General features: G+C 41.1%; 2 protein-coding genes across 5 annotated transcripts in view; one reads left to right on the top strand and one right to left on the bottom strand.

Annotated features, from left to right (window-relative positions):
- The window catches only part of LOC140547344 (transient receptor potential cation channel subfamily M member 1-like), a 23,796-nt gene extending 5,848 nt beyond the window's left edge, over positions 1–17,948 (top strand). The window contains exons 2-27 of one of the 2 annotated variants that reach the window (XM_072670818.1): positions 1,985–2,061; positions 2,590–2,791; positions 3,100–3,313; positions 3,461–3,585; positions 3,711–3,882; positions 4,392–4,566; positions 4,803–4,926; positions 6,604–6,676; positions 6,783–6,883; positions 7,008–7,190; positions 8,026–8,160; positions 8,332–8,382; positions 8,470–8,610; positions 8,705–8,734; positions 8,847–9,136; positions 9,622–9,850; positions 9,997–10,128; positions 10,289–10,414; positions 11,062–11,190; positions 12,282–12,533; positions 12,984–13,176; positions 13,914–13,934; positions 14,031–14,175; positions 14,811–15,013; positions 15,210–15,342; positions 15,473–17,948. In XM_072670818.1, the coding sequence (XP_072526919.1) occupies positions 1,985–2,061; positions 2,590–2,791; positions 3,100–3,313; positions 3,461–3,585; positions 3,711–3,882; positions 4,392–4,566; positions 4,803–4,926; positions 6,604–6,676; positions 6,783–6,883; positions 7,008–7,190; positions 8,026–8,160; positions 8,332–8,382; positions 8,470–8,610; positions 8,705–8,734; positions 8,847–9,136; positions 9,622–9,850; positions 9,997–10,128; positions 10,289–10,414; positions 11,062–11,190; positions 12,282–12,533; positions 12,984–13,176; positions 13,914–13,934; positions 14,031–14,175; positions 14,811–15,013; positions 15,210–15,342; positions 15,473–16,892 (5,076 nt within the window). In that variant the 3' untranslated portion in view covers positions 16,893–17,948. Of the gene's footprint in view, positions 1–1,984; positions 2,062–2,589; positions 2,792–3,099; positions 3,314–3,460; positions 3,586–3,710; positions 3,883–4,391; positions 4,567–4,802; positions 4,927–6,603; positions 6,677–6,782; positions 6,884–7,007; positions 7,191–8,025; positions 8,161–8,331; positions 8,383–8,469; positions 8,611–8,704; positions 8,735–8,846; positions 9,137–9,621; positions 9,851–9,996; positions 10,129–10,288; positions 10,415–11,061; positions 11,191–12,281; positions 12,534–12,983; positions 13,177–13,913; positions 13,935–14,030; positions 14,176–14,810; positions 15,014–15,209; positions 15,343–15,472 lie in introns of those variants that run through there. The other variant, XM_072670819.1, reaches the window with a different exon arrangement.
- LOC140547397 (ras-related protein Rab-8B-like) lies at positions 11,082–27,179 on the bottom strand. Of its 3 annotated transcripts, XR_011978498.1 has the most exons (9): positions 26,892–27,179; positions 23,446–23,506; positions 22,483–22,543; positions 22,293–22,370; positions 20,706–20,795; positions 20,237–20,353; positions 19,860–20,092; positions 12,357–12,508; positions 11,082–11,166 (listed from the first exon to the last, which is right to left on the bottom strand). XR_011978498.1 is itself a non-coding variant. In XM_072670822.1 (7 exons), exons 1-7 carry the CDS (start codon positions 27,013–27,015, stop codon positions 20,000–20,002), a joined length of 624 nt encoding a protein of 207 aa, XP_072526923.1. In that variant the 5' UTR covers positions 27,016–27,179; the 3' UTR covers positions 17,535–19,999. The 3 variants fall into 3 exon arrangements, 1 of the variants encoding a protein (XP_072526923.1); XR_011978497.1 differs by lacking the exons at positions 11,082–11,166; positions 12,357–12,508 and adding an exon at positions 14,922–14,988; XM_072670822.1 differs by lacking the exons at positions 11,082–11,166; positions 12,357–12,508 and having other exon boundaries at positions 17,535–20,092.

Here is a 27,179-nt window from a genome sequence, read left to right as displayed (position 1 = left end):
CTTCTTGTTCTAGCAAGGGATGAAAATACCCTGTGGGCAAGGAGAGAGGGGTCATGGGACTCCCAAAAGGATTACCTTGAACTGGAGTCATGAGACTTGTCCTGAACAAAGAGCCTGCTCACATGCTCATCATATGAACAGCCCCTCTTAAAGTGATGAAGTTTCATGGCCCGTGGGATTCATTGGGCGTCGAAACACTCAGAGAGAAAGCACCCCTCACTAGAGGAGCTGTAATGAGGGACTCTGATGCGAAACGCTGCCACAGTCAACCTCTCTGCTTATCTGACCCGATAGGCTCCACAGGTAGGACCTACATGAGGAACTTATGGATTCCTTTTCTTTTCTTTCTTCTTGGATTCTGTGACTGGGGTAAGATGGGGGATACTCACTGTGGCAGCTGATTCAAAGGGAAAATATGGACAGACAGGTTAATATGTAGTACTAGAGGGGCTTCCAGAATGTAGAAAGTCAGTTTGCTGTGTTTTATAGGTTTTGCAATGAGAGCAGCTTAGAAAAAAACGTTACACTGACTGAAAACTGGACTTTATGCAATGATATTGTGATACGGTTTTGTTTGTCCTGATTGACCATGCAATTCACAAACTGTTTATTCCTCTTAGTGATGAGATGCCCTTAGCCACTGAGGTTTAATGACACACTTTACAGCATGCACTCTCTATTGCGCAAGAGTAAATTAAAATGGACAAACCTAATTTTTAATCCTTAAAGAGCTCTCTCATAACATTAGAATTACATAATGCAAAATTTATTGGATGAGCAAATCTGAGTAATTTGTGTTTTTGATAAATTACTTCATTGTAAGCTGGTGAATTACTCTTATGATCAGAAAAGTCTCCGAGGGGGAAAAACAAATGGTGGGAAATATTACGTGACATTTTCCCAACGGGTTAGTCTAGACTGATTTCTCCTTGAAGACTCCGCATAAAGGAATAGCAGGGGGTGAGTCATGGTTAGTTGGGTTTATGACTACAGCTCTTTCTTAGTGGCTGGTCCAGTCCTCTCCATCTGAACTTCCTGGAGAGATTTGCTTCAAAAGCTTTTGTCTTAATTAGGACCGAACTGACAACAAAAGCTCAGACAGATATTGCTTTGAACCAAGGTTATTTTCGTCTGGCACTGGAGCAAGATCAAAAAGCTGGCATCACAGGATCTGACATGTCCATTGGCAAAAGCTACTGTTGTTTCCTTGCTTTTCTTGGCACTTTCTCAGAAAGGGAACAGGAGGGCAATGACCAAGGTCCAAAGCAGATCTGAGCTCCAATTTGCTATGCACTAATAATTTCAAGCAAAACAGAACATGGCCTGGATGTGATCGGCAGCCTCTGCTGATTCCTCTTCCCCCATTTCTTCCCCATTTCACTCCTGATCGCTGTCGATAACAGATTTTCAATGCTCTGTTGACTGATGAGTGCGTGTCTGTTCAATTCAGGCCACATCCGACTCTACAGGGTCGCATATTCCTAGAAGTGCATTCATCTGAGAGTAACGTGTTAGTAATTGTGAATAAATGCGTTTGGCCCAGCTAAGGCAGCAAGCGGTCTGTTTAATCCCTTACTTTTTTTTTTTGTCTGCACATTTATCCTGCCAAATATACCATGTGCAGCAGTTTATTTCACCAGACTGTACCTACTGTACTGCATATACTTTAGACAGGATTAGTATAGTGGTAAGAGGATTGAATGCATCTAGCTTGGCATAACTTGAGGGACTAAAAGCATTCCTTACAGTAACTGGTATAACGCATATGCATTTACTGTCCCCAAAGAAAGAGAAAAACTAAAGGGGTTCATCTACGAAACTGAGCTTGTGACTTCCAGCTCTAAATGGTATTATATGTTGACCGCCATATGCCAGCAAAGTGGTCTGTAAAGTTGTGTAAGTTACATAGTGTCAGTTACATAGTGAAATGAAAATTTTTAAATGGCATATTATTCTAACTGTATATTTTCTCTTGTGTTGACAGGGCCAGAGAGCCTGGATTGAAAGGACCTTTCAGAAAAGAGAATGCAATCACATTTTTCCATCTAAGGATCCAACTCGGTAAGCCCCTTTGTTCAATGAAACTCTTAAAACTAGATTGTGAAACTTTGTAAAAACATTTTGAAGTCAAGCAGATCGTGAATCAAGCATAGACAAGAAACATCAGAAGTTCAAAACCTCCAAACTGGAGAAGAAAATCTAGCTTATTTATACCACATTCTAATTCAGTCTGTAAAAATTATTTCAGTACTTTAATAACGTATTACTACATTACTATTCCTATTATGTATCACTGTGATTGCACACCGGGTGCCGGGCTGCTTTGTAATTGTATGTGAGGGGGCAAACTGGGCTGGTGTGGACCAGTTGCCAGAGTGAATGGCCTTTGTGTGCATGGAGGCACGTATTAAGGGACAGCCAGTCAGCCTACATGCAGAGGAACCACACTTTTTTTTCAGTCCCATCATTACAGTAACTGGAGGGCATGAAAATGGATTACACAAGCAGCAAAGTTTTCACAAGTCTTCCCGCCAGTGTTTTCCACTGAAAACCCCTCTGTAATGATGAGTCTTCATTGTTTTCCCAAAGGTGTGCCTGTGGAAATTTGGTGACTCAGCATGTTGCAATCCCATCTGGTGCTGTCACCAACAAGCCTGCAGTGGACAACCTGCTGGTGCAGGTTGACCCTCCTCAGGAGAAGTGGTCTGTGGCCAAACACACGCACACCTCCCCCACTGATGCTTATGGCACCATTGAGTTCCAGGGAGGAGGACTCATCAACAAAGCCATGGTAGAGATGCTAAAAAAAACAATAGCATAAAGGGGAATTCCACACACACACACACACACACACACATATTTATGAACACAGTAATTCAGAGTGATATGGTCTGAAATGCTTCATTGTACTCTAAATTCTTTATAGTGATGGTGATAGGAACCAGAGGTTTCTACAGTGCAATCTTTTATTCATGACCATTTATTCATGCAGAATGTCTTAAAAATATGTGGAATTCCCTTTAAGCCTGCTTTTAGAATAAACCGATCATCACTAATAACATCATTGGTAGTAACTCAAGCTCATTTTCTATTCTATAGTATATCAGGGTGTCTTATGACACCAAACCAGACAACTTGCTGCACCTCATGGTGAAAGACTGGCACCTGGAGCTTCCAACTTTACTCATATCTGTTCATGGAGGCCTCCAGAACTTTGACCTGCAACCAAAACTCAAGCAGGTGTTCGGAAAAGGCCTGATCAAAGCTGCAGTGACTACTGGAGCCTGGATCTTCACTGCTGGAATTAACACAGGTGAGCATGTTTAGGGCTAACAGATCAAATTATGGGACTCACTATGTTTACTTTTTTTTAATAAGCATTTCTGAGGCATGGGCTTCACTAAGATATGAGCTTCACCACGGTAGCAATGGATTACATTAATACGTTTCTCTCTTTCAGGGGTAATGCGTCATGTTGGAGATGCACTGAAAGACCACTCCTCTAAATCCAGAGGCAAGGTCTGTGCAATAGGGATTTCTCCATGGGGAATCCTGGAGAGCAAAGAAGATCTTATAGGAAGAGATGTGAGTTTGAGCACAGTGTACAGTTTCTTATAATATATAATGATTATGTGACTGGATGAAGATAGATAAATCCAGCATCTGGGACCACAGGCTGCTTCTTAATCAGCATGTTTGGACTTCTTCAGGTGAACAAACCGTACCAGGCAATGTCCAATCCACTAAGCAAGCTGGCCGTGCTCAACAGCAGCCACTCTCACTTCATCCTGTGTGATAACGGCACATGTGGAAAATATGGGGCGGAGGTCAAACTGCGGAGGCAGCTGGAGAAGCACATATCTCTGCAGAAGATTAACACCCGTAAGTATGTTCAGACCAACCAGTAATGCCATGCCTCAAACACATCTGCTCCTAATGCATCACTGATCTTCTCAACTTAAATGATTGTTTATGGCTACACTGACAGCTTGTGGATGATGTATGTAGAAACGTCTGAAAGTTCCAGTTTGTCCAGTCCAGTTTATTGTGCGTCAATCTGCCTGAAAGTGTTGGTGGATATTTTCACAATTGGTCAGTGGACAGAGATGCTCTTGTCTGTGACCTGTGGGTTTCCCTTTGTCATCCTATGCCTGGAACTTGGGATAAGGCAGGGACAGCAAAGGGATGCTCAGCTGTCACCACTCACATCGCCTCCTGACCTCGTTTTTGGTTATACTGTATATCCCCAATGTTAGTTCTTTGGTTCTTGATCCATATTAATTGTTACATAAAGCAAGATTGAATATTTTATATTTAAAAAACAAACCCTTCCTTTATTTGTATTTAAGCTATAAAAGTTTAACTGGATGTACAATTTGTCTGTACCTCAGGATTAGGTCAGGGGGTGCCACTTTTGTGTCTGATCGTGGAAGGAGGTCCGAACATGATCACTGTGGTGTTGGAGAGTTTGCGCGAGGACCCACCTGTGCCTGTGGTGGTCTGTGACGGTAGTGGACGTGCCTCAGATATCATCTCCTTTGCCCACAAACATTCACAGAAGGGAGGGTAAGAGCAGCTCAAATATTAAAATCAGCACTTTTAAGGAAATTTGCCACAGCAAACCTAACCTGGCCTGGGCCTAGTTTCCACTAATTATTAGTGTTAAGATCATCCAAACTGGTAGAGAGAGTGTTTAGTGTGATGCCCACTTGACCATTTAGGAATCATGTTTGTGCGGAGATGCTTTTGTAAAACCCAGCCCGGACAGGTCAGTTAACTAATGTAGGTGTTATTATTTCTAGAATAATAAGCGACGATGCCAGAGACCAGCTGTTGGTCACCATTCAGAAGACATTTACCTACAGCAAGAGCCAGTCCCAGCAGATCTTCCTCATGATCATGGACTGCATGAAGAAAAGAGAACTGGTAAGTACATGTATGAAACAACAAGCAGGGGTCCAAAGAACTCGTTAGAACAATTCGTTAGAATTGGGTGATAGAAAATTTAATATGAATATTATTTGATTGATAATTGATATTGACAGCTGTTTATACAGTTTATCTTTCATATAAATCTAGAAATGTGTTACACAGATTTTTAACAGTATGAAAATACAGTACTTTAGGATGAGGGAAAATTAACATTCAGTCTGACTAAATAGGTCACTGGCAATACATTAGTGAACAAAAATGGATAATGTAATGTTGTCATTTTAATTCCAACACAGCCCTTCCATTAACATAAAACATGTCTATGCAATGTTGATCATTGATTGTATTTTACGCAGCCATTTATCAATAAGTACTACCATACATTTCATTACCCTGTATCTTCATCCATGTGTGCGTTCAATGCAATCATCTTCTTCAAATAAAGTCATTTTCATGTTTCCAGTTGTAAATAAAGACATTTCCCCTTCCTTCCTTGTCCTGAATTGTGTGTGTTCATTGCACTCATTGTCCATGGCTACAACTGAGGTTAGTACCTCAAAGACATCATCCATACAGCACAGCTTACTTAGCACTTCTCTTAACAGCTTAAATGGAGTATGAAAGTGAGGGGGAAATATGCACCTAGTGGAATTTACATAGTAGTTAGTGGCTTATGTGATGTGGCTCCAAGGTGTCTTATGTGATGACCACAGTCAGCTGCAGCAGTGTTTCTGCTGCTGCAACAGATTTTGTTGACGGTAAGTGATGTGATAAGTAGTTTCTAATGCCTTTTGCGGCAGGAGATAATCTCCAGTTCCAGTCCATGCATCTGGACTAGAATCAGCGAAGCACCACCTGCTCCCACCACCAGCCCCATGTTCATTCATCCTCTTCCTGACCCTCACGTACAGATGGAAGTGGGGCTACATCTCTCTGTAATCCATCCTAAGCATCTCCTCCACTGTTTCTAATACTGTTCTACTCCACTGTTTCTGATTCAGTCCCAGTGTCTGTCAATGTGTTACATTAAAACGGACTAATCACGACTATATTTTTCAAAATAAGATAAGACTTGTTGAAGTGATGATGTCATGCATGTTGAGACTGTTCAAGGCCATGCATTAGTACTGGGCAACAGGGGTGGATACAAAACAGTGAAGATAATTAAAATCAAACTTACATATCCATGACTAGTGTTATGCAATCTATACAATCTATAAAGAACCCCAATAGAAATAAACACAGGAACACAGATAGAAGTTCTCATCACCTTCCCATTGTAACCAGCAAGAGTCCGATCACACTAAACAGTTAAGCTTCTTATTAATGGTGCATGCTAAAACTTTTGGGCATAGAGCCACTCTGTCCACACCAATTTAATAACACGTAACACTGCAGCACATGTGACTGCATCTACAAGGCAATTGTATTTGATGCTTGTCATTTGACAAACAATGAAAGCTCTTTTTCTTCATTTAGTTAGCATTTGTGTTTTGTTACATGACCTGACACGTCCCTATACAGTTAGCTCTGCCTGTTTTAGAGCTGCTGCTGCAAGACACATTTGTTTCATTCATCTCTTCATTCATCCATTGGCTCAGTAAAGAAAAGGTATCAGAAAACAAAAGGATTCACTAGCATATACTGTCTGTATCTGAACTTCTGCTACAGATTACAGTCTTTCGAATGGGTGCAGAAGGACAGCAGGACATTGAAATGGCCATTTTAACAGCTTTACTAAAAGGTAATCTTCACAGAGTTCAAAGGAAAAGAGCTTCTAAATACAGCTTACAATTAGAATTGCTGGATATCTCATAAATTGCCTGTGCGTGTCATGTTTGCCTACTCAGGCACAAATGCCTCAGCCCCAGACCAGCTGAGCTTGGCTCTAGCCTGGAACAGAGTGGATATAGCACGCAATCAAATCTTTGTGTACGGACACAACCTTCCAGTGAGTAAACTGCACCCTGAGCACAGTTGCAAAACTATCATTCTGCCATGTGTGATAGTGTATACAATTAATGTACACTAAGGCAGTAATCACGATTCTCAAAAAGGCTTATTTGATTTACTAGCCGCCAAGTGCAGTGGCCAGTGCTACGGCCATCACGGCACCATCGGTGAAGGAGAAGCCAAAGAGTGCTGCTGCAGGCCCACAGGGCAAGAGTAAGAGCAGAGGCAAGAAGGGAAAAGGGGGGAAAGCCAAAGCAGAGGTTCCAGTAGAGACAGATCCTAGAAAACTAGAACTACTGAACTGGGTAAGTACGAGAAAGTATACTACATGGAAGTGAATTTTTAAATATTTTATTCCAAGTCAATTTGAAACATTTCTACTGGTCTATCCATCATGACATTTTGACACAATGTAAACATTTTAATTATGCCAACATGTAATAAACAACAAAATGGACAGATAAGATTTTTGTCAGGCATTAACGACATATACAGAATCATATCAGAATATTCTGACCAGCCCTGGTTATAAGTCGGCCCATTATATCAGCTCTACTTACCATATAGAAGCACTTTGTAATTCTATCATTATAGACTGTAGGCCATCTGTTTCTCTACATACTTTATTAGCCTCCTTTCACACTGTTTCCCAATGGTCAGGACCTCACAGGACCACCACAGAGCAAGTGGGTCATTCTCAGCACTGCAGTGACACTGATGAGGTGTTGGTGTGTTAGTGTGTGTTGTGCTGGTACGAGTGGATCAAACACAGCAGTGCTGCTGAAGTGTTTAAACTCCTCAGCATCGCTGCTGGACTGAGAATAGTCCACCGGCCAGAAATATTCAGCTCACTGATGAAGGACTAGAGGATGTCTAACACAAATTGTGCTATTGTCTCTGACTCTGACTACATCTGCAAGGTGGGCCAACTAGGTAGGAATGTGTAATAGAGTGGACAGTGAGTGGACACAGTGTTTAAGAACTCCAGAAGCTCTGCTGTGTCTGATCCACTTGAACCAGCATGGCACACACAAACACACCATTTTAGTAAATATGGTCCCCAGAACTGATTTTGGAAATTGGAACATGGAAACTGCAAATACACATAAACCTGTTTACTCACTGGTGACCCCTCCTCAGGTAAACTCATTGGAGCAAGCAATGATGGATGCACTGGTGCTGGACAGAGTGGACTTCGTCAAGCTGCTGATTGAAAATGGGGTCAACATTCACCACTTCCTCACCATCCCACGGCTGGAGGAGTTATATAACACAGTGAGCACACTGATCATCACTCATCTGGGTCTTACTGGAAAAGCGGAACAATAGTTTATGAAATTAACATTTTTAATCCTCAGAAAGAATTCACTAACCCTAATGCTATGGGATTATTTTTTCATTCGTTATCTGCAAAAATTCACCCCTTTTTGTTGCTATTGTTTTTAGAAACTCGGGCCTGCCAACACGCTGAATGTTATAGTCCGAGAAGTCAAAAAAGTAAGATACATTTAATGAATTTACATTCTGTACAATATGCAGAACCCTCAAATATTAATATTACACTTGTCATTTATGATGTCCTAGGGGAACCTCCCACCAGACTATCAGATTACGCTGATTGACATAGGCCTGGTGGTAGAGTACCTCATTGGTGGAGCCTATCGCTGTAACTACACAAGGAAAAGCTTCCGTTCTCTCTACAACAACCTTTATGGCCTTAAAAGGGTGAGGGCAACAAATGCTTACATCAGCTGGATGTGTATCTAATTAACAAACAACAGTTTTTTTAACATGTGTATTTACATATTCATTTTTCCAGCCTAAAGCCCTCAAACTTCTTGGCATGGAGGTATGAATAACAACCATCTCTTATTCTGTTCTACTCTTGATTGGCTGCAGTATGTCACTGTGGATGACTTCTTTGTTCACCGAAATAATTTGCTTGGTTTTGACACTACTAGGACGACGAACCAAGGCCAAAAGGCAAGAAAAGGAAGAAAAAAAAGGAGGAGGAGGTGGACATTGATGTGGACGACCCGGAGGTCAGCCGTTTCCATTACCCCTTCCACGAGTTAATAGTGTGGGCAGTGCTAATGAGGAGGCAGAAGATGGCTCTGTTCTTGTGGCAGAGAGGGGAGGAGGCCATGGCTAAGGCATTGGTAGCATGCAAGCTCTATAAAGCTATGGCCCACGAGTCTTCGGTCAGTGAGCTGGTGGATGACATTTCCCAGGATCTGGATAACAACTCCAAGTGAGTAAATCACCTGGAGAAAACTGACCATCTTATTTCAATGTTAGGAGCAAACATTCAGATGACATTTCAGATGTCAAATCCAAAGGTCATGAAGGGCTTAATGTTGTCCTGCCACAGCTTATGCAAGGACTATAATTTTTTGTCCAAATGTTTATAGACCACTGCTCATCCAGGGTATTCCTCCACACTTCCAACTGTGTTTTTTGGGAAGGTCAGGTACTGATTTTGGATGATTAGTTCTGAATCACAAACTAGGTTTATCCCAAAGGTACTGGATTGTTTTCACCACTCCAGAGAATGCTTGGGGGTTTTGTGGCATGGCAGTCTTGACCACTGTGTGTCACATTCTATTGGAAAGTTCCTTAACATGGTTAAACTCACTTTGAAGGGATGTGTCTGGATACCTTTAAGTATATTGTAGTCAATCATCATGTCCATACAAGATCATATTCAGTACTGTCTCTTGCTTTGTTCAAACTCAGGGAGTTTGGAACTTTGGCATTGGAACTTCTGGACCAAGCCTACAAACACGATGAGCAGGTGGCCATGAAACTGCTAACATATGAGCTAAAAAACTGGAGCAACTCCACCTGTCTGAAGCTAGCAGTGGCTGCCAAGCACAGAGACTTCATTGCCCACACTTGCAGCCAGATGCTCCTCACTGACATGTGGATGGGCTGCCTGAGGGTCGGCAAAAACCCTGGACTCAAGGTGCTATACAGTTTTGAAATGTACCCTTCATAATATATGACTTATGGATGATATTTCACTTGTATATTGGCAACAAACCATTAAATGGTGATCTATACACTCAGATATGTTTGTTTAACATTTGACTCAAAACTACTTCTGTTCAGGTGATTATTGGCATCATTTTCCCCCCTTCAATCCTACTGCTGGATTTCCGTCTGGGTAATGATGATGCCCACCAAGGCTCTGATGATCATGAAGATGCCAAGGAGAAGGATGATGATAACAAATCCACCCGGGTACCTGCACTGCTCTTCCCTATATTTTTTTTTAAATATGCAAATTAGAACCAATATAGGAATAAAAGTAGATTACGTCAACACTTGTTAAACAATGGCCCAACACATTGCAATTTCCTAACACTATTTTTTGGATTTTTTGGATTTTTTGGACTTCCAGGATGCTGATACACACTCCAAGAAGGGTGATGAAGAAGAAGGCAGCAAGAAAATGAAACGTGTACCCATTGGGAGGAAGATCTACGAGTTCTACAATGCCCCTTTCACTAAGTTCTGGTTCAACACGGTTAGCATTATTTTCATATAGTTTCATTATCAATATTTGAGTCTACTTTGTTTGGAAAGCCTCCAGTAAATTATTTGCAGATGTTTGTATTGTTGAGAAAGTACCAGGTCAAACTCTGAGTTACAGCCAGCATTAAGGTTAGTGTCCTAAAGAATCTTAGCTCATTCCTCTATCTCACCAATATCCTTGGGTTTGCGTGTTGCAACCACCTTCTTTAAATCACACCAAAGATTTTCTATGAAACAATTAATCACAACAGGACAATGTTCACCAGAGCCTGGTTTCAGAAGCTGCAGGTCATAACAGCAAAAGGGCTGTACTGAAGACACCTGTCATGAAGGAGTTGATTAATTCTGTCATTAAAAGTGTTACTGTGTGTTGAATTCGGAGAAAGCACTTGCTATATTAGTTATGCTAAGCTATTTAATTGTTCTTGTTTAATTGGTTTATAGCTGATAGTGTGTATATTTTGCTAATAAAGCAATTTTTTTTTAATTGATAGCAACTGTAAGTAGCATCTACACTGGATTATCTAAAGTAGGGTTATTAAGAATGTCTTGCAAACATATGTATGTATATATATATATATATATATATATATATATATATATATATATATATAATGCTATCTGATGTATTTGTGGCAGATCTCCTACCTTGCGTATCTTATGCTGTACAATTACATTGTCCTGGTGAAGATGGAGCGCTGGCCATCAATGCAAGAGTGGGTGGTCATCTCATACATACTAACACTGGGCGTGGAGAAAGTTAGACAGGTAAGACAATGTTCAGACATACAGGGAATAGCAATGTACACAACACAAATCTAAAGTTAGATTTAAAGTTAATGCAGAAATGCTGTTTCATTATATACAACAATGGCAATGCATTAATAGATGATACTAATAGAAGATAAAGCATCAATTGCTATTACATGACAATAAAAAAGTACATTATTGCCAACAATTTCTAGGCATCACAAAGAAAGCAATAACTCATGTTCTGTTGGGAGGAAAGAATGCAAGGGTTGCTTTTTAATTAAAGTATTTTGCTCTTATAGTTTAAAGACAGAGGCAATAGACTATTAGACTAATAGCATACTATCTGGCCCAGAATCAGATTAGGGTGAAATTTCAACTATTGCCTCTGGATAGGTGATGCATGTGAACAGCCACAACTAAGTGGAAATGTTACAGTGCAATAAGAAATGCCACATGAGCAACTGCTGTTGTTTATCCATGAATTTGAATGTGATTTCTTATGCCCAGCCAACATACTCATGTGGGGCCCACATGGATGGAACGTGGTCAATTTGGGTTACAGGTGGACCAGGTGGTCTCTGAGTGGGTTTGTACATGTGTTGTTACTGGGCTGAGTGTACAACCACGATGGGGCCCATGTTTAATGTTGATCTACAGTATATGTGAGCATCTACAGTATGTGTGAGGCCAACATGGAACCCATGGACAAACCCTTCTGGATCCTACTTGGGCTAACCGTACAGGCCCCACATGGGCATGTTATCTGGGTCGCCAGTGTTCACCGTATAACAAGTTAACAAAGGGGCACTGTTAACTGTAGTGGACTTATCAGTTCACGTCATCAGTTATCCACTTTGTCATCACACCTGACCCCTAGGTAAAAAGTTCTACTTCTGGAACAGAGGTGTAGAAAAAAAAACAGCTGACGTAAAGATTGAAACTGATAAACCACACCAAATAGATTCATTCTGTATAGCTGTTGAGGGTCTTGACTGCACCATACCATTATTTCTGTCATGCCACAAGAAGCAGGGGAAATGGACTATAAACAACGAGATATTTAAAAAGTGGAAGTAGTAATTCAAGGGTGTTCTGGTGTATTTTAGATCCTGATGTCGGAGCCTGGTAAACTGAAACAGAAGATTAGCGTGTGGCTGGAAGAGTACTGGAACATCACTGACCTGGTGGCCATCACTACGTTCATTCTGGGTGTTCTCCTCAGACTGCAGCCTGAACCTTATATGGGCTACGGCAGGGTTATCTACTGCGTGGATATCATCTTCTGGTACATCCGTGTGCTGGATATTTTTGGTGTCAACAAGTACCTTGGACCCTACGTGATGATGATTGGAAAGATGGTAAGGAACATTACATTGCATTACAGTGACTGGGGGGGGGTGTGGGGGGGTCCCAAAATGTCCTTTGAATGTTGGCCTCTGTATTTAATGTGTGATTATTTGACACTTTTTATAATTATGACAATTTGTTTATATTGCTGTCATGAATACACCCACAAGTCTAGATTTAGTTCTAAACTAGTCTAAACTAGCAAACTCTATAACTGTTAATGGTTTAAGATTATAGGTTATTTAAATCAAAAACGTGTACAGTTAAGAAATGACCACTTTTGCTGGAGAGTGCAAAAATATGAGAAAATACCAGCAAATATAAGCAGATTCCCTAGACGTTAGCATATCTGTTTATCTGTTGAGCTAACTAATGATGTGCTAACAATAATGCTACATTGGCAAAGCTGTAACTGTAATGTCTGTGTGATTGGTAATGGTCTCTGCTGTTGTGTTTTTCAGATGATTGACATGCTGTATTTTGTGGTGATCATGCTGGTGGTTCTAATGAGTTTTGGCGTAGCACGGCAGGCCATCCTGCACCCCGATGAGGAGCCCACCTGGCGCTTGGCCCGAAACATCTTCTACATGCCCTACTGGATGATCTATGGAGAGGTGTTTGCGGACTCAATAGACCGTAAGACTAGAATTGATAGTAAGATTCTTTTTCCTGCCTCCAGGGTAGACATTTAGTCCAATTAGCGGGTTTATCCCTGCTCTATTTTACCCAGTTTCCCAGTTTATTCAGGCCATAGTCTTTCATGAATTCTTGATAGACAAGTTTCATATTTTCCTCTGTACTTATCTTTACACCGTAGAACAGAAAACCTAATTTAGCTGTTTTTAAGTAAGTAAACTTAAGTAAGTAAGAGGCTTGTTGACCATTTTACCAAACTTCATACCCTCTACTATAGCAAACAGCTAAAAAGAATTGCTGAAGGCTTAGCAAAATGAGTATAGAATAACAAGTTTATTTAGTGGGCGGGAGATATGTGAGATATGGCCACTCTGAGACAGGAATCAAATTATATTTTTCCCCATACAATTCTGTCCTCATAATCATTTTTCTCCCCAGGTGATTTCTGTGTGTAATATATGATATAATTACAAAAAATGATACATCTGGTTATTTTGCTGTAATGTTGTGATGTGTTTTGATGCATATGTATGTCTGTGACAGATTTGACAGCTTTGAATTGTGCATCTTAAGGATTTCGGATAAATCTTTCATCTCTTGCCTCAGTTACAGAATTACCAAATCAAAGAACATATGGGAACATATGCAGAGTTCTTCTGCAACTGTTCTGAACATATGCAGTCTTTTTCTTTTCTCTCAGTTGTACTCTTTTTTTCCTGTCTCTATGATTTTCTCTTTCTGGAATGTTTCTGCAGTTTATGCTATGGAAATAAATCGTGAGTAAAATATTGATTCTGAAATGAAAATATTAATTTCTTAAATGAAACTTATATTACTAGTGTTCAGGAGTGAGATGTAAGATCTTTCCTCAGCCCCCTGTGGAGAAAATATGTATGATGAAGATGGAAAGAAACTTCCACCCTGCATTCCTGGTGCCTGGCTCACTCCAGCCATCATGGCCTGCTATTTGCTAGTGGCTAATATCCTCCTCGTCAACCTGCTTATCGCTGTATTCAAGTAAGTGTACAAAAGAACATCGAGATAAAATGTAAAATGTGCGGTGCTGTAAAATGTTTTCTCTACTGTCCAGGGAAGGCTTCCTACTATATTTTAGGAGCATTGCTGTAAGGATTTGATTGCATTCAGTGACAAGAGCGTTAGTAAGGTCCGGATGTTGGACTGTCACCACCCCACCTCCTTATAATCCAAAGAAGGGTTGCATAGAGCACTATTATTTCATAGAACACAGTTCCAGTGCTCCACAGCTTACTGCTGCAGGGCTTTATACCTCTTTAGGCCACACCTGGCATTAGGCAAGGTGGCAACAAGTCCTATTCTATTGGCACATCTTTGTCAGAAATAGGTGCAATTTAAACTAGCTGAATGAATTCATTAGAATGGGTGTCCACAAATGTTCGTATGGTGTATGTTTGGTTGTGCAGGCAGGTCTGTGTGGTATAGGGCGTAGTATGACTTGCCGTGAATTATTAAATTTAACAAAGCGTTGCTGTGCAACTGAACGCTGGGGACAAGCAGTTTAGACAACAGACGTTTGCATGCATGTCTTGGCTGATAGAATACATCTGGGGTAAGTGGAAAATTGTATAACTTCATCACATAAAAGCCACATAAACTGTTCATGTCTTCAACAGCAACACCTTTTTTGAGGTGAAGTCCATCTCCAACCAGGTGTGGAAGTTCCAGCGTTATCAGCTGATCATGACTTTCCATGACCGGCCAGTGCTTCCTCCCCCCCTTATCATCCTCAGCCACCTCTATATCCTGTTCAGAAGGGTCTGCTGTCGTTGTGGCAAGAAAAAGGAAGGAGAGCTGGATGAGAAGGACAAAGGATTGAGTGAGTTCACTTTTAAGCTCTGTGAGGAAAGTATCTGAGACTTGTAAGTAAGACTTGCATGTAAGACGTTTATAGCTCCAGGCATAACCACTATTGTTGCAATAAAGCAAATGACTATTCTTTCCAATTTAAACCACACACCTCCACAATGCATCCATTATGCTAACAAAGTAATGTTCCTGGAAACCCCCAACAGAGCTCATCCTGAATGCTGAGGAGCTGAAGTCTCTTTATGAATTTGAGGAGCAGTGCGTGGAAGAGTACTTCCGAGAGAAAGACGATGAGCAGCAGAACTCCAATGATGAAAGGATACGAGTGACATCGGAAAGGTAGTAGGCAAAATATTTCACCATTTTATTCTATGGATATTTACATGGCCCTGAAATGCATTTGTCAGCACTGGAACTGTACAATTTAGAACCTTGTAATTCTAGACAAGCCCTTGTTGTTTCCTGACAGAGTGGAAAACATGGCCATGCGTCTGGAGGAGATCAATGAGAGAGAGAGCACCATGAAGGCTTCCCTGCAAACAGTTGACCTCAGACTGGCCCAGTTAGAGGACATCCACTCACGTATGATGAATGCCTTGGAGAAGCTGGCAGGGATTGACCACGCTGAACTGACTCGGACACGGTCAGGGGCTTCTTCGGTGTGTGGCCCCCCCTGTCTTCTGCGCACCAGCAGCATTAACAGTGCAGATGGATACAGCCTCTATCGTTACTACCTGGATGACGGCCCCCTTACTGAGGACAAAGAGGGCAGCAAAACAGGCCAGCTAGCTCCAATGAAACAGAGCAGAATGAGTAAGTCATCCAGCATCACAACCCTTGGTCCAAAAGAGTATGGAGTGAACTTGGAAGTGGAGGTCCCAGTGCTAAAGAGCCGTCCAACCTCATGTGTGGACATCCGGATTTCCCCTTGTGATTCAAAGCCTCAAGGTCTAGATCAGGCTGGAGAGGCTCAAGCAGAAACACCTATTCAGTCTGTCCCAGCCAGTCAAGATTACCAGGAGGCCTCTGCAGTTAAAAGGGACATAACGTATGAAAGAGCCAAGCTTAACACTGCAATCTCATTCCCCTTAGAAAAGGTAAAGGCATTCAGATACTATCCATCAGAGACACTTAGCACTTCACCCTCTTCAGCACGGAAGTCTCGTAGCACCATACTGTTTGACCCAGCGGATAGGGACGATGAAATACAGGGGGTTAAAGATCCCAACTCAGAACAAGGGACTGATGGGTCCTCAACCGTTAGGCGATGGAGTGCTGGCTTCGAGTATAAGGTTCACCCCAGCCTTTTTGGTCAGACGCCTAAAGTATCAGTAATCAGACCTCCAGACACACAACAAAATGAAGCAGATCAGTCTGAGGGTCAGCATAGACTACAAGTCCCATCCATGCACTTGGAGGAGAAACGGCCAGAGGAGAGACCCCAGGGAGGAGCACCAGGAGAAGGTCAAGATGGCCAAGATGAGCAGACAGAGGCTAATGAAGGAGGCCGAAAGGAGAACGGCCCAGACGAAAGTCTAAAGATGGAGTGCGATCCCCAAGAGAGAGCAAGAGACACGACTGGAAGCAATGAAGAACTGATGGATACAGTGGAAGAAGGAAATATGCATTTAGATGATGATGTGGGCGATTCTTGTCACCTTCAAGTTCCTGAAGAGAGAATGTTCCTTCCAGCAAGATCCAAAAGCTGGAACAAAAATCAACGTAAAGCCTTGGGGGAAAGCATTGACAAGCCCCGTGGTTCCTGCAGTGAACGAGACCTCACGGGTGGAAGTTCTTTTGACAAGGCTGATAGAACATCTGTCAAAGAGTCCGAAGAGGAGCCCAAGAGTGAGACAGAACTGAAGATGGCAGAGGAGACACACTGCTGATTGCAGGAAAGGGTGAAAAGGACATGCAGTAGTAGTTTCTCTCGTAACACATGAATACATTATCTTCTCTGAGACGTTATGACTTTGTCATTTCAGAGCTTTGCATAGCATTGATAGACTTGCAGCATTATATTTACTTCTTATGCAAGGGATATTTTTTTTGATGTCTTTGTTGAATAGCCTGAAGACATGACCAAGGCAATAATGTCCACTTGCTTATATTCTACTCATATATGCTGCAAGCAAATGCTTATTACCAACCTGGCTTTATGGGTCACACTACTCTATGTTAACTTAAAAGTACAGAATCTAATATTTCTAAGTTGCTGTTTATCATCACATGACCTAGTATTGCCAAGTAATGTTCATCATGTTCATATTTTGTTGTTGTTACAGTGGAAAGCTCTTGTATGTTTACGTATAAAGTTATACAACAAATGCACATTTGTGAAAAATGGATCTACCTGTACCATATTTAAGAACATGGCCATGAACAAAAGTTTTTTTTTTGTAGCAGAACTCACACAGAACTGTGCTGCCCCCTAGTGTCTACAAATATGAGTTGCAGGAATGTGGTTCTTGTTTTTTGATCACAGTGTGTAGAAGCAGGCAGCACAACCACACAATTAGCACACAAACCAATACATTATGCAACCTTTACTTTGGTTATATGTGGTACAAAAGAAGTTCACAATTAATTAAAAAAAAAAAGAAAATCACACTTAAAATAGGTTACACTTTCTTTCTTTTTCCAAACAATCACTGGCCTACCAGAGTGGTAGGTTGTTTAAGAAAGCACTTCCTTGCTGAATCAATAGAGATGGCAGTATATTAAGAGCATTACATCACAGAAACTGGTTCAAATCAGGGCAATGACACGGATGGACTACGTGTGCATAGCAGCGGTCCCATCTGAAAGCCAGTGTTGGAATAATATGCTACATTTTTCTGTATTTTGTGGGTAGCTTCCTTGCCTTGTGTTCTTACAGAACATTACTGCAATTACCGCAAGGTCACACTGACCTTGAAGATCCAGACAACTACATACTCTTGTACAGACGACAGTTGCAAGGCCTCGGCTGGAGAAGTGGCAGGACGGAACAAGGTCCTTTTTATTGCTGACTCTTGCCGCTTAACTTGTTTCCTCTTTTGTCGGAATCAGAAGTGCATTCAACTGCAACTAAGACAGTCCAGCAAACTTCAGACTCACCCCTGACTGACAACTGTACTAATGGTACTGGCACCACTGAAATGAATGAATGCTACTACTTGTGCCATGTACTGTAACTGGCTAAAGAACACAGACACAAATTCACTGTTGAAACACGGGCACAACACAAACACCTGCAATCTAGAGCACAACGTTTGGCAACTGCATTTTCCTCTTTAAACATTATTAGTAATACATATCACTGGTTATGTCATTTGTAAACAGAATGAACTATGAGCTTTCATCAAACAACAACAAATAAGCACAGGTAGCGTTCTGTCACCATGCACTGCAACAATAATGCCAAAGAATATGGAGATGCAATCATACGAGCATGCATTAGTGGCTTTCCAATACATTCAAATACAGATATTTAAACTCCACCTGACTCCTGCCACCAACAGACAGACCTTTACCGCCTATACCCAAAGGTTCATCACCTGTGGATGTGAAATAATCAGCCAGAAATAATGAAAATGATGTTAAAATCCCTTTAAAATACACTATATGGACAAAAGTAATGGGACACCTGCTTATTTACTGTTTCTCCTGCTTTTCTTGGAGTAACTGTCTCTACTGCCCAGGGAAGTCTTTTGATTAGAATTTGGAGCTGTGGAGGATTTGATTGCAATTAGCAACATTCAGTATTAGTATGGTCAGGATGTTAGTGGTTGATGACCACCCCACCTTATCCCCAACTATCCAACTCATCCCAAAAGTATGGGATGAAGCACCATGATTCCGGAGAACACAGTTGCACTGCTCCACAGCTCAATGCTGGGGGCGCTTTATACTCCTCTAGCCCACACCTGGCATTAGGCATGGTGCCAATAGGACCATGCTTATTTGCTTCAGAGAGTCCTGTTCTATAGGCAATACAAGGAGACTACACAAGCTGTGTCAGCAATGGGCACAACTTATAAATTAGCCTCATGCATTCATTAAAAGGGGTCTGTATGTATATGCATTATGTATGTCTTGACTGACTGCTGCATTATAGGCACATGGGCTAACTGTAGAGTGAGTGTACTTTTACCCATCATGCTCTGCAGCTGTCATGTTCTATATTTGAGTCTCCTCATTGAGGGGAGTGCAGGATCTCTGACAGTGCTATACATGGTTATGTGCAAGCGGAAGAATCCAGAGACATATTCAAAGTGAGAAATCTTAGTCAGCCTCACTTGTCATGTTTAAGGTGCTCTCAAACTCCTTAATTCTACACAACTGGCTCAACATACTGCAGATTTTACATAGAATCCTCTGCCCTTATTCACACAGTTTCTTTTAATGGCAGTGCCTTAACAGAAGAACGCACGGTTAGAACACAAAACACACAATAACACACTTACAAATATATATGTATACGCCTACTTAGTAAGTTCAGAAATATGTTATGGCCCTTTATAGTATAGTTGCTAATATTTACGAAGTATGAACATACATTCTAATGCTTGTAGCTGTCTCTGCATGTCCAGAAACCAAAGAAACCAGAGTGAATGATAGAGAGAACATTTTACATTCTCTCAACAAACAAATACCAGTATACCTGCCACTGCTGGCAGGCATGCTCTGGCCTTATAGAAACGTATAACGAATTTTAACCACTGACCTACATTAAGGAATCGACTGACGTAAGGCAGTCAAACCCAAGCATGAAATCCTGATTATCTCTTTTTCCAAAAGAAATGGGCCAAAGGAGCCCATTTCACAAACCAGTGGAATATTTCCAACGTAGCCATCCTGTTTTGCCAACTTGCCTTTTGGACTGTAAGAACTGGAGCCTTCCTGTGCCATAGAAGCCTGAGTGCACAGCTCTCTGAAGAGGCTCACATGAGCTCTCATTTTAGCTGAGCAGTTCTTCAGCTAGAGAGATAGAGTCCATGTATGCATCCTGCTATTATAGCAGTGCACACTTGAAGAAGCTGTGCTTCTTAGAACGCTTCTCTGTGATTTTAACTGGTGCCCCACCATCGGAATTACTGCCATCGTTCTAGAAAAGGAAAGAGAAAAGGTGATTTAGTTGGAATGGCAGATATGGAGGTCATTTCAGTACTGTGTACTGAGGTATACTCTCTAGGTCATTTGAACTGTTGCAGCTCTTCAAAAACAATACACGTAGCACAGCATGGCTCACCATTTTTCTGTTGAGTCTGGCCATAATGTCTCTGGCCAGGGTGAAAAAGGCATCTTCTACATTTACACTGGTTTTTGCACTGGTTTCCAAAAACTTGATCCCATAATCTATTGCCAGCTAAAAGAAAACATAATTGATATTAAAACATTTAGCATTATAGAAGGACATAGATCATCAAATACAGAATGACAACATGCTAAAATCCTAGTTTTATGAGTCAAAGCTAATTAAAAAAGATAAAAAAAAGTCAAGGAATCATACATGACATCAACATAGTACACTGTTAAAAGTATAAGATCTTTCAGTAACTTTTGGAGGAACCTTTTCTTCTACAGTCTCAAATTCAAAACTCTAAAAGTTTCTCAAGGATCTTGCACTTTTAGCAGTGTCCAGTCACAGTTATCACATGCCACCTTATGTATTAGTTATGACAGTGAGAATGAATTGAATTGAGCTATTGTGAAAGTACCTTTTCTCCTCTCTCCTTAGACACCTGTCTCTTGTCATTCATGTCACACTTGTTTCCAAGAATCATCCTCTCAACATCTGACGATGCATGCTGGGAAGAGTAATAAACATGCAGCAAATTATTTACCTATACACATACAAGGAGCTTATCACAGTTTATTCCAGTTCAGGTCTTCGATTATCCTTACACCTTGGTTTTAGAGGTTGTAAGCTAGCAAAGGAGCAAGAAATTCACTAAACCCATGATACATTCAGGCCTCTAGACATATGGTATTAACTTTAGGTGCAATAGAATGTACACTCTATTTACTTTGCTATATAGTCTTGATTTGTCATATTTATGCACCCAAAATGTACATACAACCAGCCCACTACTAAAAGTCTTCTGACAACTGAAGCTACGACACAGTACAATTTAACAACCCCATCAGAAAATACAGTGTTTTTGATACTTTTAGTCAGCTTTATATGACAAGGGCCATTCTTGTGTGCTCTTCCATCCTCATGTTCTTGCCGGAAATCATCTTCCACTTCCCAAGCTGCAATCTAATACTCAAGAATGGAATTACAGAGAACATTTAAAGTTCCTGGATGTGTTCTTTCTCAGCCCTGAAAACCAAGAATGCATCAGTTGGTGACCTGCTGACGAGGACTAATGGAAATACCCCATATTCATAGTGAATTTATACCTTATCTCCTGTGGTAGTCTGAGAAAAGCTGGTTAGCTCTGCATAATAGTGACTAACCGTTGCACTCATTGTAAAGTCAGCTGGGCTAGTCCGTTCTTAGCGCTCTTGATATTGAGAAACACCAAAGTATATGCATCACCAACCAGACTCTTCTAGTCAGGGGGAAAATTGTTTGGTATGCAGGCTAGGCCCTGTGACCATAACTTTTTATGTGCCAGTGTCCATAGAAGGGTAACTCAAACTCATCAAGCAAGGAAGTAAAAGCAGAGAAAGTAAGCAAAATTCCTAGCTGGCAGCTTTTACCATCTCTTCTCTCCAGCTTCCTCAAAAACACCCTGAACCGCTTCAGACTAGAGCCAACCACACATCAGAAGAGGAATTCAAAAGCACTACCTGAGAAAGCCAAACCTGGAGAACCAAGTGGGTGCTAGGCTAAAAGCTAATGGCTAAAATATCTGCCATCCAACTCTAATCTCTTCAACAACACTATCCAGGAAAACTATAAAAAATTATATCACAAACAATATTTACAATGTTCTTAACTGAAACCGGTTATGCTAATGTAAGTTGTGTCATACTGTGTGGCTTTTATGAGCTGTGGAAAAGCAGGAAATATCTAAAATAAATTAGAGCAGATCCCACCCTTAAAAGAAACATCAGTGTTTCCTTCTAAAGCAGCATAACAGGGTTGTAAACATGACTGCAAGACCACCTGAATATTTTTTTGGCCACAACAAAGTCACTTATACACCCAAGAACAACTTAAAATGTCTAGGGCACCTTCAATATGGCACAGATGTCTATCTGCCCTGTCAATAAGAGTCCTAACTTGTAAGTGGAAACTGGAAGTGACCGAATTAGGGAGAATAATACAAATAAAACAGAATTTGCAAACTCACCTCTTCAATATTGCGAATCCAGTTCTTGATGTTTTCGAATGATTTTTCACTAGTTATATCATACACTAACATAATTCCCTGCAAGAGAGTGAGAAAATGGGGAGGGGGGTGGAGAGAGAGAGATATTTTACACCTCTTCTTGAACTGTGAATTTTTAAATTAAAACAGTGTGATGAAGAGGAAGACTCACCATTGCTCCTCTGTAGTATGCTGTGGTGATGGTCCTAAATCTTTCTTGGCCTGCTGTGTCCCTGAAATTAGGGCAGAGAATGTATATCTTACGTCACTAAACCAGACAGAAAGGCCATTCATCTTTACCCCACTTCCTCAGTTTGTAACCCACCGTGTCCTGCATTCTCTATAGAGCTTTACAGGCCCACCCTTCTCAGCCCAACCATTCTCAATCAACACATCCTGTAAACAGAGTATGCAGGCACGTTTCACTGCAACATTGTGTGCATGTCCGTTCCTTCACATTAGTCACATAATGACTGGGCTGGGCACATAAGCACTGACCCCCCAACAGGAAAGACCAGCCTGGCTCCTGACATCATTTCTCTCTTCCTCAAAACTAACAAAACTAAAGGGAAGCTGCAGGCTCTGGCTTCTTTCTCCACCTGCCATGTAGTGTAAAACCACTTTAACTGACAGTTTAAAAGCAATGCTCTCTCCTCAGAGCCTTACAATCTTAAAAATAAAGGTGCTACAAAGAGTTCTTTTAATAATTCCATAAAGAATCACTTTTGGTCCTATACTATTTTTGTTAAAGAGGTGTGAGTGTAAAGAACCTTTAAACTGGTTATGAACCTTTACATTCACTTCTTTAAACATTTAAAAAGTTCTTAAAGCACACCTTATTAATAAAAACGGTTCTTTATGAAACCAAATACAGTTCTTCTATGGCATCGCTTAAAGAACCATTTGTAGCTCCTTCATTTTTAAGACTGTAGGTTCTTTGCTTATTAATCTCTGAGATTACAAACAGTAAACCATTCAGAGAATGAACACTGCAGGTCACAGATTAGCAGACTAGAGTGATTTAGCATCTTCCAATCTAAAGTCACTGGGACCTGGACAAGAGGCAACTACAATCCTTGAACATCTACTTAGTAATCAGGTAGCAAGACAATATTTTGTAAGTCACAACACTTACCATATCTGTAATTTGATTTTCTTTCCATTCAACTCTACAGTCCTGATTTTGAAATCAATTCCTAAAATGAGAATAAAAACAATGAGGGGAAAAAAGAAAAATGACAACATGACAACAATGACATTTTAACCTCTCTTAATTCCTTAAGATTAAATAGTTGATTACTGTGACTTTAATACTGTGTATGAATGTAAATAACCACAACTTCTAACTTAATTAATAAGCACAAATACAGCACTGAGTGGTTGCTTGTACCAGATCACATTATAACAGAAGTACACATGAATGCGGTGAAAAGTAACAAGAATTTCTCATCATGAAAAGAAATGGAGTTAAGATCTTGTCTGCTAGTTTGAAGAACAAAGCTTGGTTGTAGATTTCTCCTGGACGGCCCCAGCCAGCACATGAATTTGCTGGTTGATAACTACTAACACTAGACTGCCATGAGGAGAGCTTTGGAAATTGATTAATGAAGCTGTGTAAAATCACCACTTCTTGTATTAATACTGTTTGTATTTATTCTAATAGTCTTGCTGAGTAAATTAGCACTTACTTCCAAATAAGCAGCTTTTTCATTCTAATTTTACAAGTGCCTAAAGCTACACAGTACTGTATGTAAATACATTGGCCTAACAAAAATGTATTACAAATAGGCTCATTTTTGCAGCTTAGGATCCATTAATATAGACCGCACAGATTGTACGAACTAAGAGTAACAGTCAAAAACACTGACAGTTTTTCCACTCTTCATCACTGCATCACTCTTTATATAAAACAAACGGGAAATGTTGGTTTTTATTGTTAAAGGCCTTTTTTTGTACCAGACAGCTCACACAGTTCTGGGTGCCTGGGTGATCAGGAACATTGTGGAGAAGTACAGTAATCGGTATAGTACAGTAGTTTTCATAACAGACATGCACTACACACAGATTTCTATTGTGAGAGTGTGATAAAGAGGATGTTTTAGCTCTGCTTTAAACCACAGCTTCCCAACAACGTCTGACACGTCCCCCAGACCCTCTCCTAAAACTCATCTGCTAAATCTAGCTTGAGCTCAATTACGTGTACAGATCTTTGGGGCTTGATCAAGCAAACACTCGGGGGCCTGACACACTTAAAATAGCAAGCCGAACAAGCCACCCATGATTGTTACTTCAAATTTCCATCTGAGCAGGAAGTTGCACTTGACTACATTCATTTCTTCATCTCAAAAAGAAAGCATCTAAAAGCCTACGCTGTCCTATTTAACACAAGTGAGAGTGAATTTGCAGTATGCTGAACCGAGCTGGGGTTGTTTAAAGAGCAGAGAGACGCCCACAGGAAGTGGTACGCTAGGTAGCTGTCTCTCTTGCTTTCCTTTAACCGGAAAGAGTGAGCTCACAGATACATGGAGAAATGTACTTGTTAGCATTGCTTCTTGTCTCCAGTTACCAACTGGGAAGCAACTGATAAGAAAAACACAGCACATTTGCTATTCGTTGTTCATACCAATGAATCGAATGTTACTATTCACCAAGGAAAGCTATAAAATGTTGGGGGGAAAAAATATCACAGTTTGGTCAAAATCCATTAAAAAGTTAACTTTTTTTTCACAACAATTGTGCTTTAAAGAATTTCGGAATAACACGTTGACGATGGGCACAGCACACATACAGACAGAGTGAGTGAGTCATGGGAAGCCCTGTTCTGGATGTGTTCTGCGCTCTGAGGGAGTTAGGGAAGCCTGCAGTGTGGCCAGAGTCAGGGTCAACCACCTCCTGGCACAAGGAAGTAGCTGCCCATCAGGCCTCTGCCTACTGAACTGTCAGCAGAAAGAAGGCGTGAGCTCGCAGAATGTCACAAGAGCCAGAGGTGGATTTAAACAGTGTGGCTCTCTGTTCATGGCCAGGCCTGATTCTATGGGACAGAACGCCTTTCCCAGCTTAGCTGGCCGTGAACCCTGTAGCCCATTGTTTTCACACAAGCATAAAATGTCTGACCATCAGCATAATGTATGACATTGTACTGAGATTCTCAAGAAAGAAAGAAAAATGAGACGTAACAGAGGTTCAACACGTTAACTCAGAAGGGCAAAACGTTGAGCATAGGAAAATAAACAGTGCTGAAGGTCAAGTGTCTAATTTGGACTGTATTTTAGGCCTACAATCCTCAGCATCTGTACACTGGTGTGTTTTGCTTAGCACCTGTTCTTTGTAGCAGTATAATGAGAGTCCAACACAATGAAAACCAGGAATCCAGGCTGCAGGAAAGTCCTGCGTCACCAAAACGTCTCTGGTTCAAGACGTTATATCAAACAAAGGCAGAGATGATGGTGACAATTTACATGTGTTCTGCTGTAGTCAGATGGAAACCATGGAGTCTGAAATAGCTTAAGCTCACAGCAAATGCAGGCTCTAGCTCTAGCCGAATCCAAAGATGAGGAATGCCTATTATGCCGTGGTCTGTATTTAAACATGTATTTAAAAATAGCACATTTATTATTAGGGATGCATGTCGACATCAGCAGATAACTTCATAGAAATGATTGCTATCGGACAGCCGTTTAGACAGCGATATTTTGATGATTATATTGATGCTTCATTGATTATGTATTTGTTGTACTCCAGAAGAGCGAGATCATACTTAAGGTAATGCTGGCCTGCTGGACTAAAATATCTCCATTTTACTCATCTTACTGCATTTGTAACACTCACTCTACGTGTGAGAATTCAGGTAGATTCAGTTCCAGTCTCTACACTGTATAAATATTCATGCCCACAGAAGACAAATAACGGAGATCAGCATGGGCAAACAATTCCCATATCGGCGCATCCCTATTTATTTTTAGGCCTAGCAATAAAGGGCAACTGTAAAAGGGGAAACTCATTATCTGACTAAGTCTCAGTGGATTTTTGCTGCTCTAGTCCAAAAGGCCAGGGCATTTTACAGATACACCGACACCTCAGCATTATTGCAGGTTCTTGAAGAAGCAGCATTAGCGAAACACCCTGGAGTTAAACTCTCTGAGGAAAGAATGGAGGGCATTTGTCTTTCAGGTTTCATTGTTTAAACTGTGAACAGTCTTGTTTCACACCACATGCTCGTAAATCCGCTCTCCTTGCATAATCACTGTATCACAGTCTGGTTGTAGCTACATAAATAAGCTCATCCTGGATGTCAGTGTTACATGTTCCTCCTAATTACCGCTGGTTGTTTTTAACGAGCTGCAGGCAAACACACGATAAGACAGCCCTGGTGAACTGTATCCAGATGTGTAGCTAGCTAATTTACCACATATTCAAATAACCAAACGCGTACTATCCAAATGAGCCGAGGAAAAAAAGACACAGATACCCCTCCTGTCTACAACATATGCTTATCTTATTTCTGAGACCCGGGTTAGTCTGTGAAAAGACGCAGGGTTAGCCTGCATCCAGTAACGTTAGCTGGCAGCCGGGTGAACTGACCGATTGTAGAAATGAAGGTGGTGTTAAACGCGTCCTCGCTGAACCTGAAGAGAAGACATGTCTTTCCGACTCCGCTGTCTCCTATGAGCAAGAGCTTGAACAGATAGTCGTAGGTTTTAGCCATTTACCACGCCGGTCCTCCTGTGGTGAATGTCAGAAGGCTGCTTGCTCGCTCGCTCGCTGTCTCTCTGTCTCTCTGTCTCTCTGTCTGTCTGCTTGCCTGTCTGCCTGTCTTCGTTGTTCCCCCACTGACACACATTCACACACCGTCGTGCGGGGCTGAGGCTG

The sequence above is a fragment of the Salminus brasiliensis genome, chromosome 2 (assembly GCF_030463535.1).
Source record: "Salminus brasiliensis chromosome 2, fSalBra1.hap2, whole genome shotgun sequence".
Taxonomy (NCBI): Eukaryota; Metazoa; Chordata; class Actinopteri; order Characiformes; family Bryconidae; genus Salminus; species Salminus brasiliensis.
Note: the sequence above shows the minus strand (reverse complement) of the source record. Positions and strands in the feature narration are given on the sequence as shown.

What these genes read in the sequence shown, in the direction of transcription:
- LOC140547397 (XM_072670822.1), bottom strand. Translation starts at nt 27,015, where the DNA reads ATGGCTAAAACCTACGACTATCTGTTCAAGCTCTTGCTCATAGGAGAC. An exon ending in CATACTACAGAGGAGCAATG is followed by an intron (nt 22,371 to 22,482) that starts GTGAGTCTTCCT and finishes ACTCTCTTGCAG; the next exon opens with GGAATTATGTTAGTGTATGA. An exon ending in CTAAGGAGAGAGGAGAAAAG is followed by an intron (nt 20,354 to 20,705) that starts GTACTTTCACAA and finishes GTTTTCTTTTAG; the next exon opens with CTGGCAATAGATTATGGGAT.